Here is a 14005-nt window from a genome sequence, read left to right as displayed (position 1 = left end):
GCCCATAATAATACATATCATATAACTAGTGTACATTTGATGAATTAGCCTACTGTAATGTGTACATGTTGCAGTGGTATTATTAATTGGATGATTTGAATTTGTTTAATTAATAATGTAAACCTGCAAAGTAACTAGAATACATATGGGGAAGCATAAGCATGATTTTTGCTTCCAAAATATAGTGGACTATATAAAGTAGCAGAAAAAGGGCCTCAAAATTGGACTTGAAAAAGAAGTTGAGTGAATGTAGTGTAATGTTAATTCCACCACTGTAAATATATATTATACATACTGTACAGAAACTGCAAAACTTAAAAACATTCATAATTCTTAAACTTACATTACATCCTGTTATGTATTTACTGACAGAAAGTCAACAATCTTATATTCGGTGAGGGTAAAGTCTGAGTGTAACTAGCAGGAATATTAACTGAGAAGGTGAGCCACCAATCCACAGCTTCTATAACCATGTGAGTATAAATATAAGTATTTCAATATGTTGTGCTCATTGGAAAATTCCTACATGCTTTTGTTCCTAATATCAAAGGACAAAGAGAAAAGATATGGAGAGTTTGTAAAGCATTTTATTTGCTGCCGGTGTATTGAAGTAAATACACCTCCACTGTGTTGAACAATATAATCAAAGTATGGAAGAAATCTATTTCAGTAAATAGACAAATTATTGGTTAAAACAGAATGCCATAATGTAACTGGGCATATCATTTTACCATAGAGGAATGTACATTTCCACTGTGCTATATGCGGATCTGTTCTCTCAGCCTCTCTCTGTCAGCTGCTGATGTGCAGGTCTCTCTGGATCTCCTCTGCGGCCCCCCTCATGAGCTGGCAGGCCCTCTTGTGTTTGGACCAGTGCTTCACCTGACATTCTCTGAAAAAAACAATAACATGGACAAGGTTTTACATCATCAGAAACACATCACACATTTACTGAATGATATCAACATAAGAAAAACGTTTATTACTGTAAAACATTTAGTATTAGAGCAAAGTATGTGCAATGGTCATGGAACAGATGTCAATTTATGTACAATGCACAAACATAGACCAATAGCCATACATTCATACATTTTCCAGATGGTTGCCTTGGCAGCAGGCTAAGCAATGTAGCCCATATGTTCTTCTACCTATACACGTCGTCTGGGCTAGTGGACTGTTTCTTTTTTGAAGATTCTTTTTCTGCATTATTTATTTTATTTGAGAGATAATATATTAAGAGTGTATAAAACTGAGAGAGTTAGTGGTATGACATACAACAGAGGTCCCAACGCTGGAATCAAACCCAATGTATTACTGTCATGTGCTTTAACCACACAGCTCCAAAGGCCCTCCGCTAGTACATTCGTTAACGTCCACTAATATATGGTAAGAAATGCATTGCCTCTTAAAGTCATGCTACTTTAGGATCAGAATGGTAGCAGTGATGTTTTTCTGTACGCAACACTCTTCTGAGAAACCCATCACAAGGCAAATCACTTTGATTTGATTTGAATTACACATTAGGATGAATTGGATAAAGGTCCATCATGTTAGACACCATATTCAGACTTAGCTTTACCACTTACCATGTCACCTGAAAGCATGAGGATGCCCTGCCTATACTGGCACCCAAAACCATCTCAACTGGCTCCTTTCAAGCAGAGGGAGAACCTATTCTACTCTGAGCTCTTTGCGGAGGCTGACTTAGAAAACTAAATTCGGCAGCTTAAATCCACAATCTCAGTCTTTCAGTCATTACCCAAAGCTCATATCAGAGCCTCATAGTATTATTGCCTAAGTCATATTTTGGCCAAATTGAGATATCTGCCAGCACTACTCTCCTAATACTGCTGATTCACCATGCGTTATTGCCTATGCCATCAGCCTATCAGAATGCTTGTTACGTTGCAAAATCACTATCTGCCTAAGTCATCTCTTTGACTTAGGCATTTTTGACGCTACATACAAAGATGGCGGGCCCCATTAACAACAGGGCTCGGCTGACCACAAGTGAAGCATTAGCTTTTCTCTTTGATTCAAGAGAGAGAAAAAAGACCAGTCAGGAAGTGACATGGACACCGGACGACATATTGAAGAACAAAAGGGAGTAAAAGCCTCCAGAGCAGCTCCTGATTCGTAGTAAGTGTTTTCTTCTTTTTCTGAAAACCTTAAAATATGACATATAGCAATTATGCTATGAGGCTAACGATATATTACTACTATGCTAATACTATATATGATGGTCTTAAAATACATCAACAGGTATATGGTGCCCATGCCCCTAGGCTCAGCTCCTTTTACACCATGATTAGTTATATGTTTGTGTCTTACCTGTGACAGTACCACTCTCCCTGACACTGAGAGCATCTCTTTGCCGCCTCTTTCCCACAGTATCCACACTTTGGTTTCTCAGGGAGTAAACTCTCCATCACGTCCAAATTGTACACCTGGTCCAACCTGGTAAAACCATTTCAATAATAATCAGAGAGCAATTTGATGGATTTGATGTATCTCTTGTGTCTCAGACTTGTGTTTTATGCATTACCTCTGGGCCTGCAGCCTCAGGTCTCTTTCAGACGGGCTGAACGTTTCTTTGACTTGATACTTTGCTATCGCCTTCCACTTCCCAGAATTCTCTCTCACAATGTTGTCCCACATTTCTGGGATCTATACATAAAGCAGAGGGTGAATTCACAGGGCACATATAATATATAGGTACAGATAAGTGTGCACATGTGTGAGTGTGTACCTGTTCCAAAACAAGTTCTTTTTTAGGAGGGGCCGGGTCGGTGAGAGCGAGATGAGCCAGGAAACGCTGCAGCTCCACCAAATTTGGCAGCTGATCCAACAACACCTCCGTCATGAAACCCCGGAGCTGTGGCACACACAAAATATTACAGCAGCAACAAAAACAACTTCAGCAGTGTCTTCTACAATGAGTTAGGCAGACGGCACAAGGGAAAATGTGATTACAGGAGGATGCACACGGCCCGGGTTATATAACTAATACAACAGGAAGAGGATGAGAACGCATATAATAGCAGGAAACATCTAAGTCAAAACAACCCTAGAAACTGAATCTGTGTTTAAACAAGCAAGGAGATCAGATATGATGTTGGAGGAGGGGGATCTGGCACTCACACACTTCCTAAACTTCACTTGGAGGAGTTGATTGATACAATTTAAAGTCAAATATCTCAAGCAGCAGTAAAGGAACATAAAAGAATGTAAAAATGTGCAGTCGGATGCAAAAGGTGAGTACACATGTTGTGTGAGTATACCTTTAGAAGCTGGTTCTTGTTGTAATTGTTGAAGTCATATTTCCTTTGGCAGTCTTCCTTCAGCAGGAGATTGTAGAGGGAAATCCAGACCTGACCATCCAGCTTTGTCATCTTTAAACGGTCCTCACCAGGAATCCTCTGCCATCTTCCGTTTATGTACTTTTCTACCTCACCTTCAATGGGAGAAAGAGTCCGCAATTAGATAAAGGGTCACTTATTAAGCAAAACTGACCTATTTTAATATTTTCCATGCACAAGTTTAGAGAACATTCAAAATACGAGAGATATGATTCACCTTTTTGATGTCGACTCCAAGGGCAGCAGCCGATCAGATGAACCAGCACGCAGGGTATGTTGTGGGTGCACAGCATGCGGTTGATGACACTTATACTGTAAGGAAAAAAACCTTCCCTCAGTTATAGAAGTGAAAGGACTGGTCAATTCATAAAATAAAGGAAAATAAATGTTCTGAAACTTTTATGAATTACATTTTTTTAATTTACAAACAAAACTTTGAACAATACCGGAACCCAAATCCTCCAATGTGAACATTTTGAAAGAACATTTCCTGTTACTGTTTTGCAATTGTCCTTGTTATGTCTGTCTATATATATAATACAATCTAAATGGAATGCATATATATAATTTTACTTTTTAGGCATGTTAATATGACTGTTGGTCAGACAAAAACAAGCTGTTAACCTTTATTATAATATTTCTCAGCTTCTAATAACTAAACTTACCTCTCAGTGTGATCAGTGATGAAGCGCAGCACAGAGACGGCCTTCAGGGAGATTTCAAATTCCAGCGCAGCACTCTGCATCTGCAACTCCTTCACCACGAGAAAACAATGATATATGACTTATCAGTTTAGGTAAAAGAAAGACTTCTCTCAATATGCCTGAACAATAAACCCCCAAACCATAGACGTCAGACTCTCGTACCTCTATAGAAGACACACCGGCCTTCCCAGTCAGCTTGTGTTGGCCCTCAGTGGTCGCTCCGCTGGCCAGCAGGGTGAGTTTGCGGTGGCAGTAATCCACCAAGTCAAGAACAGCGTCCCCAGCTGCCTCACACGAGTCCTGCAGGACACACAAATCTCTTTGAACATTTCAAAAAAAGCGTGACAGTATATACTGCATATGCAGAAACAGAACATGTAATTGCCATATGATAACTTTCATGCTTTAACGCATATACAAAATGTCAAAATAATGTAATTTAGAGGTATGTTTTTGTGTACACACTTACCTGGTTATACATTATCGTTTCAAGCAGGTTTATGATTGTGGCTTCATGGTGAATCTAAGAAATATACATCAAATGACATCAAAAATCTGTTATGAGTGCTTCAAGCTGATTGTCATTTTTACAACTCATGTGTCACTCACCACCATGTAAAGATGAAATGTGCTCTTTGGATTAAAGTCCTGCAACTGACATAACACGGGGAACACTTTGTGCTTCCACACTTCCACAAGGATCATTTCATGGACCAGAACGGGTATCTAGAGAGGGTGAGGAAAAGAATACAGTAGAATATAGATAGAAACAACCGGATAATTTAGCAGGGCGTCTCTCATCACATGTAGACTAGTCACCTTTCCATATGACACCAGGACCTCCTTGACAAACTCATCGTGCATGGCCGTAGCACTCAGTATGGCCTGCATGTTGAGTTTCTCAATGTGCTCATGCTGTCTGAACCACCTGTTAAAAAGTGTGAGGTAAGCTTTATGAATCCCATTTTAACCAAGCGGACCACATATTTGAAATAAACCCCTCGAAAACCTGAGGTCTGCTCTTACAAGACTTCATATCTTGCTTATATGTTACTCATTCATATCTTTTTCTCTCATGTAACCTTGAATTGTGTTGTTTTGTGAAGTTACAAAAACTTGCTTTTTTTTTACAACACCGTTCTTTGAAAGAATTACATACATGCATCAATTGTATGACAAAAAAGGGGCTCTTTTGTATATGTTATAACTTAATTTATTGTATTAACCAACACTAAGGCCGTGAAAGCCATTAACCAAATCTTAATTGACCAAATTTCCTCCTGGGATTTATAAGTATTTTGCCAAATGTTCAATTTTTAACTCCACTAAGTTTATTACAAATGCAGATTTATTTTGTTATTAAAGGTGGGGTAGGTAAGTTTGAGAAACCGGCTCGAGATACACTTTTTGTTATATTCCATGGAATGCTCTTAACATCCCGATAGCAATGAATATCTTAAGTGCTTTGACAAAAAAATCCATTAAAAAAATGTCATCTGTGGAAGCCGTAGTACTGTAAAAAGCACGACCAATCATTTGAGCCGGCCCGGCTAAAATAACTGGATGGCCTACCTGCCTGTCAGCCTTCCATCTGTGCACAAACTTATCTCGTGCCCTCATTGGTCATGTGCGCGTTCGTGTGTGTTGGAGGAGGGGCTCTGTAAGGAAGTGGCAGATTTTTTCCGGCTGTGTATTTTCAAATTTTAGCCACTCGAGCTGGTTTCTCCAAAATTACCTACCCCACCTTTAACTCAAAATATAAATCAACGAAAACATTACCATAATAAAGGTGAGGCCACCCAGTGGTATATAAAGTAGTTCAAATGAACCCCACTTTTACCAAGTGCAACGCTGAAGTGATGACCACATTAATGCATAAATAAGTATTACCGGGATACAATAATATATAAACATAATATATGGTGCTTAAAGGTGGGGGTCATTTTGGAGAAACCAGCTCGAGTGCGCTAGAATTTGAAAATACACAGGGTGTTTCTCAATCGCGAGTAAAGCTGCTGCAGAGCCACTATTTCAAGCATACTACGTCATCGAGTGCCGCCGAAGTACTGTTCCAATCTCCAGCATACTTGGAAATCTACAGAGCCCGGCGTACTCCGTTTGGAGAAATATAGAGGCTGCACATGAGTAGACTCCGCGGTCTTAAAATCCCCACAATGCTTTGCGCACGGACCAATTTCCCCAAATCTGTGGCGGAAGATGTAAGGCGGGGCCTCTCATATGACACACACCTGCACACTTGCTAGCGTGTTCCACACTTCGTTTTCCGAATGCCAGGAAGTATTCTTGACTCGCTTCTGAAGCAAGATGCTCGGCAGACATGTGCTACCAAGCAAGCGTACTTGCGATTGAGAAACACCCACAGACGGAAAAAGACTGCCACTTCCTTACAGAGCCCCTCCTCCAACACACACGAACGCGCACATGACCAATGAGGGCACGAGATAAGTTTGTGCATAGATGGAAGGCTGACAGGCAGGTAGGCCATCCAGTTATTTTAGCCGGGCCGGCTAAAATGATTGGTCGTGCTTTTTACAGTACTACTGCTTCCACAGATGACATTTCTTTATGGATTTTTTGTCAAAGCACTTAAGATATTCATTGCTATCGGGATGTTAAGAGCATTCCATGGAATATAACAAAAAGTGTATCTCGAGCCGGTTTCTCAAACTTACCTACCCCACCTTTAAATGGGCCATTCTGCATAATGAGTAGGCCTACTTTTACTTTTGGTACCTAAAGATAAGATAATATACTTCCATGGATCCCAGTTTGGGAAAATAAATAAATAAAAAACAAAATAAACATAAACAGCAAATATATATGTATGAACAGTAAAAAATGTAAAAGAATATGTACAGCAGGCTACATATCAACAGTGAACGATTTATATAGATTAAAGTACATTTTACGCTAATAGTTCATACTTTTACTTGGAGCAGAGTATTTTAATACTGTAGTACTGCTACTTTACTTCAGTAAATAATGTCAATACTTCCACCTGCTAGTCTACGCTAACATGTTGCTAACGTTAGCACAGGTGTGTAGCTGCTTCATTTTACCTCTCAGAGCCCACTTCCTTGAGAGAGAACGTTTCCAGACTTTTCACAAACGCTTCTGCTTCAATAGGGAGAATGACCGACGCCTCCATGTCGTGGGAGAAAACTATTTACCAACCTATCAATTAAAAAAATAGAAGAGTTGTCTCTTCAGCGATAGTTGTAGTGATACTCTTCTTTAGCTGTGGTTGTCATGGTGACTGTAAAACAAGCTCACCCAAAGCGCAGTTCCTCCCTCCCGCCAGAGGGGGGGCGGTGCTTCTTCAGGGAAAAACAACGGCAATCAGAGTAGAACAAAGTTAAATTGGCAAAAACTATTAGATTATTTTGACATTTTACATTTGCTCTGATTGTTCAGCAGGACCCGAACGTTGTGTTTCCCTTGTTGTTCTTGCACAATTTATTTTATTTTGAATTCATTTGAATAATGAGACATATTAACTTCAACCTCTAAAATAAAAAAAACTGGACCATATTTACAAAAAAGGACTATTGATTATAAATGATTATTATTTTTAAACAAGAATCAAATAAGTATATGTAGGAGTGTAGGAGGCAAGGTTATTTTATAAGCTCATCAGATATTTTGTAGGTACAATCTTTTATTTGTAAAAGTAGCTATATTTATTAAGTAAATGTTGTGAAAAATAAATACAATTGAAAATAAATGTTAACAACGTTCAATATTTTAGTGTTTCTCTGGATTAGTTTTCTATGGCTCTAAAAATAAATTAAATGTTAAAGGGTTTTCTCTTACTGTGAGTTAAGACAATCTATCACATTGTGGTATAATGTCTTTTATTAATCACAAATTATATTTTGTACAATAATAATAAATATAACCATCCTCTCTTGATCTGAACAGAAATGTATGATAATTATTAATTACGACATTTGTTAAAAATATACAAAAAATCTCTTCACTTTTCCTGTTATTCAGTCGGAAAAAAGGCATCTCCGTGTCTTTCAGTCAATGTTCATGTCACTTCCAACACACCACAATGTTGGGATCATTTTCCAAACGTTCGTCCAGCTCCTGGTAACTGATCCCTGTAAAAAAACATAATTGTTAAGTGTTTTCACATTTAATTATTAGCAATACAAAACAAAGCGAGAGTGGTTTAAAACATGCCTGTTTTGCAGCAGATCTCATCATAACTATGACAACCGGTGAAGAGTCGAGGCAGCCTGCTCCTTTCATCTCGGTTCACCTTCACCGGATATTTCTGCAGTCGTCGAATAAGAGTCTTCATCAGTCCGAATTGGATCAGCCTCCTGTAAGCGAAACATGACACGTGACGTCACACATGTAAATAAATGTCAATCTGACTTTTCAGTTGTCATAAAGAACTTCCAGGAACTGATAAGGGGATTGATGCTGACCTTTCATCAACTCTTTGAAGCTGCTGCGAGTAGCGAGAGCAAAGGTCTCGGACTGTGGTTCCTGGACTCAGACCACAGTACAGCTGGAAGACATCTCTTATACTCGCACGCTTCTGACCTGATACACAACAATACAAATAAATTGAATTAACCCTTCGTAGTTGTATGCCTCTACAAACTGATCAAGTTGCAGTTTACATCCATGTCTGTGCAAATTGTCCTTACTTCATCATTTTATCTTATTAGACGTTTGTATATATTATATGTATAAAATGTAAAACCATAACATATGGACAAAAACATTTTTTGTGAGTTCCCAGTGACCTTGACTTTTGTCCACCAAAACCTAATTTCCATGGGTACAAGTGGACCGTGGTGTCCAATTTGAAAGAATTCCCTAAAGGCATTCCTAGAATATCATGTTCACAACAAAAATAAACTTAATCCACCCCCTCGGAGGCAAAAAAACAATCAGACGTCAAACACGACAAAGACATCCCTTATTTACCTTGCTTAGTGACGTAGTTGAGGCACTCCTCCTGAATGGACTTGTCATCTATGAGACTTTGGACTTTGGGGGTGGTGCAATAAACATTGGAGTACTGGTGGGGGGTAAACAGAGACAGGACATTTGCCAAACTAAACAAACCCTCAAAACATTTGTGACAGAGCATCAGGCAGTAGAATTTAGCTATTGTGAATTTAGGGGAATATGTGTGTTTAGATACAAAGACAACAAATAAAAGAATAGATGTATAAATGTCAAATGGGTTATCTTTGTGGATGGTTGTAACAAAGAATTAATAATGTGTAGTGCAAATTAAAAAAGATGTTGAAGAAAGTGACGACCATATTTGGCATTGAGTTTAGATGTGTTGTTGTTTCTTACTCTTTCAGTAAATGCCTTATTATTATAAATAAGTTATATTTTTGATTTCATTCTGCTCATAAAAAATGATAAGCAAATATATTGACCTTTTTTTTGTAATATTTAGATTTTATTTTTGATATCATAGTGACCCCAATTTCAGAAAAATAAAATAATCACACCATACCTGAAATATGGACACCAAGGTCACAACTCCATAATACCTGTGACAGAAAGGACATTTCAGTACCTCCCTCTTATCGTTTCTTTTGAGAATAAAAGTCATACTACACTTGAGTGCAACACAAACATAGACATTGTACACATTTCAAATAAAAGAGCAAATGTAGAAACTTCTGCTATCGGCCATCAGCCCTGATAAAAAGGAAAGTGGTTTATCATGACATTTTGGTTTTGATCAGCCCCCGGGGCTTACTGTACATAGAAAACAATGGATAAGGGTGTTTTGACGCACGCGAGCTGCCGCTGGTGTGTCTTACCCTTTATTCACTGAAATGTACTCACAATAGATTCTGCACTGCAATGCGCACAAGATTCAGCTCTACATCCGCTTCAGCAGAGATCTTCTGGATGTGTCTAAATCCATCAATATAGGGCAAGATCTACAGTAAACAAAAATGAACCAGATTACTTTAAATTCTTGAAGAAAAATGATTTTGTCTAGCATTCCTTCACTGTTTACACTTCTGCATGAACACAACCACACTTGCAAAGGCACGCTATCCCTCTCTGAGTCTGAGGGGATTTAAATAAATGACAAATATGTGAGCATACAACCAGAAATGTAGACTGGAATTATACTGTGCGAGTTGTGTGAGAGTTATGACATATGTCTCAACTAACTTACTTCTATTAATTAAGAATTGTCTTTGTTCCTGTATTCTTTGTTTGCCTTGGATGTTTGAAAGAACATTTCCCAAGTTCCCATCAGCAAAAACACGTGGGTTTGCTATCCTGGCTCCAAAATGGTGGAATGAGCTCCCCATTGACATCAGGACAGCAGAAAGCTTGCACATCTTCCGGCGCAGACTGAAAACTAATCTCTTTCGACTCTACTTCGAGCAATAAAATGACTAACAAAGCACTATACTAATAAAGGACTGGCTTATCTAAAGCTAGTTGAGTAGCACTTGAAATGTTTTGGCTCTATGAAACCTGATGTACTTATATGATTCTGTTTTCTTCAAGTTTGTATCTTCTTGGTCGAATGCACTTATTGTAAGTCGCTTTGGATAAAAGCGTCAGCTAAATGCAATGTAATTTCTTTAGGGATTCAAGGTCACAAAAGGTGAGTAATTAGTCATTTCTGCGGGTGATCCCAGTATCCCTTTAGGCAGATCTTTATAGCCTTCGATATACTAGTACATTCAAGACTCTTACAGCAATAAAACCCTATTGCACAAATTATTGGCACCTTCTTCTAAAGTGACCTGCTTTTCATCCATAAAATAATGGATAAGAAAGAACTTTTCCTAGCACTTCATGCACAGCGGATACCAGGAAAGTATCTCTAATCTTTATTTGCTTCTAAGAATTCTGGCAAATATCTTATCAAACGGTTCCTAGAAATCGACCACAAGGCCTACCTGTTGAGTGGTGAGATCCCACTGAGATTTGATGAAATGGTCTTTGCACTGCGTGAAGACGGGCACGTCGTACTCCTGGACGATGGGGGGGGTCCTTTCGCAGCTGGATCAGCTTCAGGTGGATGGTGTTGGACTCATCTGCAAACAGAAAGAGAGTTTAGATAAACATAATCTTGAGCATTATAATTAGTTTTCAAATGCCAAATAATGAACATCAATGCTACACAAAGGAGTACTTTTTTTAAACCAACATTATAAACCTGTGCTTAGACCTTTAGTAAGTGTTTTAAGCAATGACCTTCATTACTTCTGTTCAATAAATCCGTTTTAGGAAAGGGTCTTGTTAGTTGGATCGATGCCACAGATAAGACATACGGTATCACAAGCCGGGAATAGATGACTGCATACTGTAGGATACTTTCTCAATAAAGAAGACATTTGAGTTTAAATGCTGTCTTTAAACAGCTAGAAAATAACTAGTATTACAAAATGTAACCACCACAAAGTGTCAGCAAAAGCTGTAGGGTAAAGCACACCCTTTAGCCTACAGCTTGCAGAGTCTTGGGCCATTAATTGTCTGTAAAATACTATCACTGAATACAATTCACACACTTGTATTGCTATACCGTAAACAAGGAATATTAACCTAATTTTAAGAAATGCTATCCTCTTCAAACAATCAGAACAGATCTGCATATGCATTTATCCATGTCCCTGTAACAAAGTATATTGATATTTGTATCACTCTCATATAAAACTGGAATACACACAGTCAAATACAAAGTGATATACCTATGGGTAGGGTGCAGGCTCCTGTGGCGTTCAGTTCTTCTAACAGGGTGGACATAATGGGTAACAGTTTCTGCTTGCTCTCTTCATTGGATATAAATCCACTCTCCAGCTGCAACACAAAGAGGCGAAAACATTTAAGATCATCTCTGAGTTGTCTGAAAACAAACATAATGTAACTATAGGTTAAATGCATCATTCATTACCTCCAAAGTTGTGAGGTACCCTGACAGCTTCTTGACGATCGGCTCCAGTGCACACGTGTTGGTTTGAGCGTCACAAACCAGCCCGAGGTTAAACAGCAGCGCATTTCTGCTGTACTTTTTATGCTCGATGCACACAGGGCATCCTATTAACTTTTTTCCCATGGCAGTGCTAAAAAAAGAAAGATGAAAAGAGAAGAGAGAATGGTTTGATGCTGAAAGAGACATTAGCATGTAACAAGATCACATGTTCATAACAACCAATGAACTTTGTAGAGGAGAAAGAAGCATTAGATGACATACACTGTTATCAATTTGTTTTGCAGTTCTGGCTTGGTGATGATATAAACCTGCACGGTGTCAAATAGCTCCCGTGAAATGTATTCCTCTGGGACCTGTGAGGAGAGAACATAGGAGGCACTGTATAAACATACATCCCATAAGATACACAGAGAATACTTTGTTCTGTTCACTTCAAAGGTCAATAGCACACAAATAACTCTTACTTATTATGTACTTATATTACACTTTAATGTACTTAGAGGTGTAATGTAACTAAGTTCATTTACTCAAGTACTGTACTTAACTACAATTTTGAGGTACTTGTACTTAACTTGAGTATTTCAATGTTTTTGCTACTTTGTACTTCTACTCCACTAAAATTCAGAGCTTAATCGTGTACTCAACTATATATATTTAATACCTTTAGTTACTGATCTGCATAATGAGTACTTTTACTTTTGGTACTTTAAGTATATTTTGATGCTGATACTTTTGCACTTTTACTTTAGTAACATTTTGAATGCAGGACTTTCACTGGTAACAGAGTATTCCTACACTCTGGTAGTTCTTCCTTTACCTAAGTACAAGATCTGAGTACTTTTCCCACCTCTGAATGTAATTTATGATATTGTTAACAATTTATCTCATAGCTTTACTCAAATAATGCATAATTATATTTGTTTTAATGTATTATAAAAACATTATATTATATTGTATTATGTTTGCTTAATGTAGGCGTATCTGTTAAATACAGATACAAAGAAAAGTTATTTATAAATACTTTTGTTTGTATAACTATATAATAAGAATACTTATTGTTGGTAGTAATTATGGCAATAGATTTGATAATTGTATTACCTTTCTTCTTGTTAAAAAATAGAATTTGCACACTTACCTGATATCTTATCTTTGGACCCAGGGTGGGGTGAAATTCACTGAAAAATATACACTCTATTCGAGAGGTCATGATCAGCATCTCAACCAAACGTCTCAGTTTCAGAGGGCAGTCTTCTGTTATTTAGCAGAAGAGGCTAGCTGCTAGCTTACAGCTTTAACGTTGAAGAACAAGATAGCAACCTTCAGATAAGTACACTTAGCAGCTCTTACGTCCAAACAAATGTGTCACCACGATACTTTGAACAACATGTTGTCAACTAACTATCTTAAAACTCTACAAAACTCGACACATTCATGGCCACTTGACTGCAAGAAAACAACACTGCTGATGTGTTCAGGAACACCTCGGAATTTACTAATACATACACCGTACGCCGTGAATACTAAACAGACAGTTCAGGATATGTAGTTTTTGAAAAACAAAAAATAATAACAACATATTATATAAACGATCTGGCATTTGTGCTGCATGTACAGTTGCAATTTTCTGTGGAAAGTATATTTAAAGGATTATACATTTGCTAATAGTTGTTTACATCGATGTTACCATCAACTGTTTGCAATACTCACATTATGTTGGCTAATCAAATGTGAATCGAATACTTTAGGTGTTCTTTTGGGGTTTATCCATAGGGTTTATCACTATGTTGCTGGGCTTTTATTTAAGTCTTCATAAATATTAACACATTCGACAGTCTTTAAAGGCAGCATTATTCACCAGGGTCAGTATTGCGCAGTTTAAAATAATCTGGTTTACCATGCAAAAATCACATTTGTTTTCAATATATAATACTTTGAAGGAAAGGAGATTTTGAAAATATATATTCTGTTCATTT

The 14005-nt window shown here is 37.8% G+C and overlaps 2 protein-coding genes across 2 annotated transcripts; both read right to left on the bottom strand.

The window, feature by feature from the left end:
• Positions 1-567: 567 nt before the first annotated feature.
• On the bottom strand, positions 568-7295 carry zmynd10 (zinc finger, MYND-type containing 10). Its single transcript, XM_034139272.1, has 12 exons — positions 7144-7295; positions 4883-4991; positions 4673-4789; positions 4533-4586; positions 4226-4363; positions 4025-4113; positions 3577-3671; positions 3282-3454; positions 2750-2875; positions 2546-2667; positions 2332-2457; positions 568-892 (listed from the first exon to the last, which is right to left on the bottom strand). The coding sequence occupies exons 1-12, from the start codon at positions 7230-7232 to the stop codon at positions 793-795; spliced, it is 1338 nt and encodes a 445-aa protein (XP_033995163.1). The 5' UTR covers positions 7233-7295; the 3' UTR covers positions 568-792.
• Positions 7296-7921: 626 nt separating this feature from the next.
• nprl2 (NPR2 like, GATOR1 complex subunit) lies at positions 7922-13512 on the bottom strand. Its single transcript, XM_034139080.1, is given in 12 exon segments — positions 7922-8190; positions 8273-8415; positions 8524-8641; positions 9032-9125; positions 9579-9615; positions 9917-10014; positions 10999-11088; positions 11090-11136; positions 11791-11899; positions 11994-12162; positions 12294-12385; positions 13168-13512. Coding segments are annotated over 12 exon segments (1146 nt in total). The 5' UTR covers positions 13249-13512; the 3' UTR covers positions 7922-8122.
• Between the last annotated feature and the right edge of the window lie 493 nt (positions 13513-14005).

The sequence above is a fragment of the Trematomus bernacchii genome, unplaced genomic scaffold (assembly GCF_902827165.1).
Source record: "Trematomus bernacchii unplaced genomic scaffold, fTreBer1.1, whole genome shotgun sequence".
NCBI classification, from domain to species: domain Eukaryota; kingdom Metazoa; phylum Chordata; class Actinopteri; order Perciformes; family Nototheniidae; genus Trematomus; species Trematomus bernacchii.
This window is presented reverse-complemented; position numbering and strand designations above follow the sequence as displayed.

Bases quoted from the DNA above. Each gene is read 5' to 3' on its own strand.
- zmynd10 (XM_034139272.1), bottom strand. From the start codon at position 7,232: ATGGAGGCGTCGGTCATTCTCCCTATTGAAGCAGAAGCGTTTGTGAAA. The intron at 4,790-4,882 runs GTGACTAGTCTA...CACCCTCTCTAG, and splicing joins TCCTGGTGTCATATGGAAAG to ATACCCGTTCTGGTCCATGA. The intron at 3,455-3,576 runs GTGAATCATATC...CTCCCATTGAAG, and splicing joins TTGGAGTCGACATCAAAAAG to GTGAGGTAGAAAAGTACATA.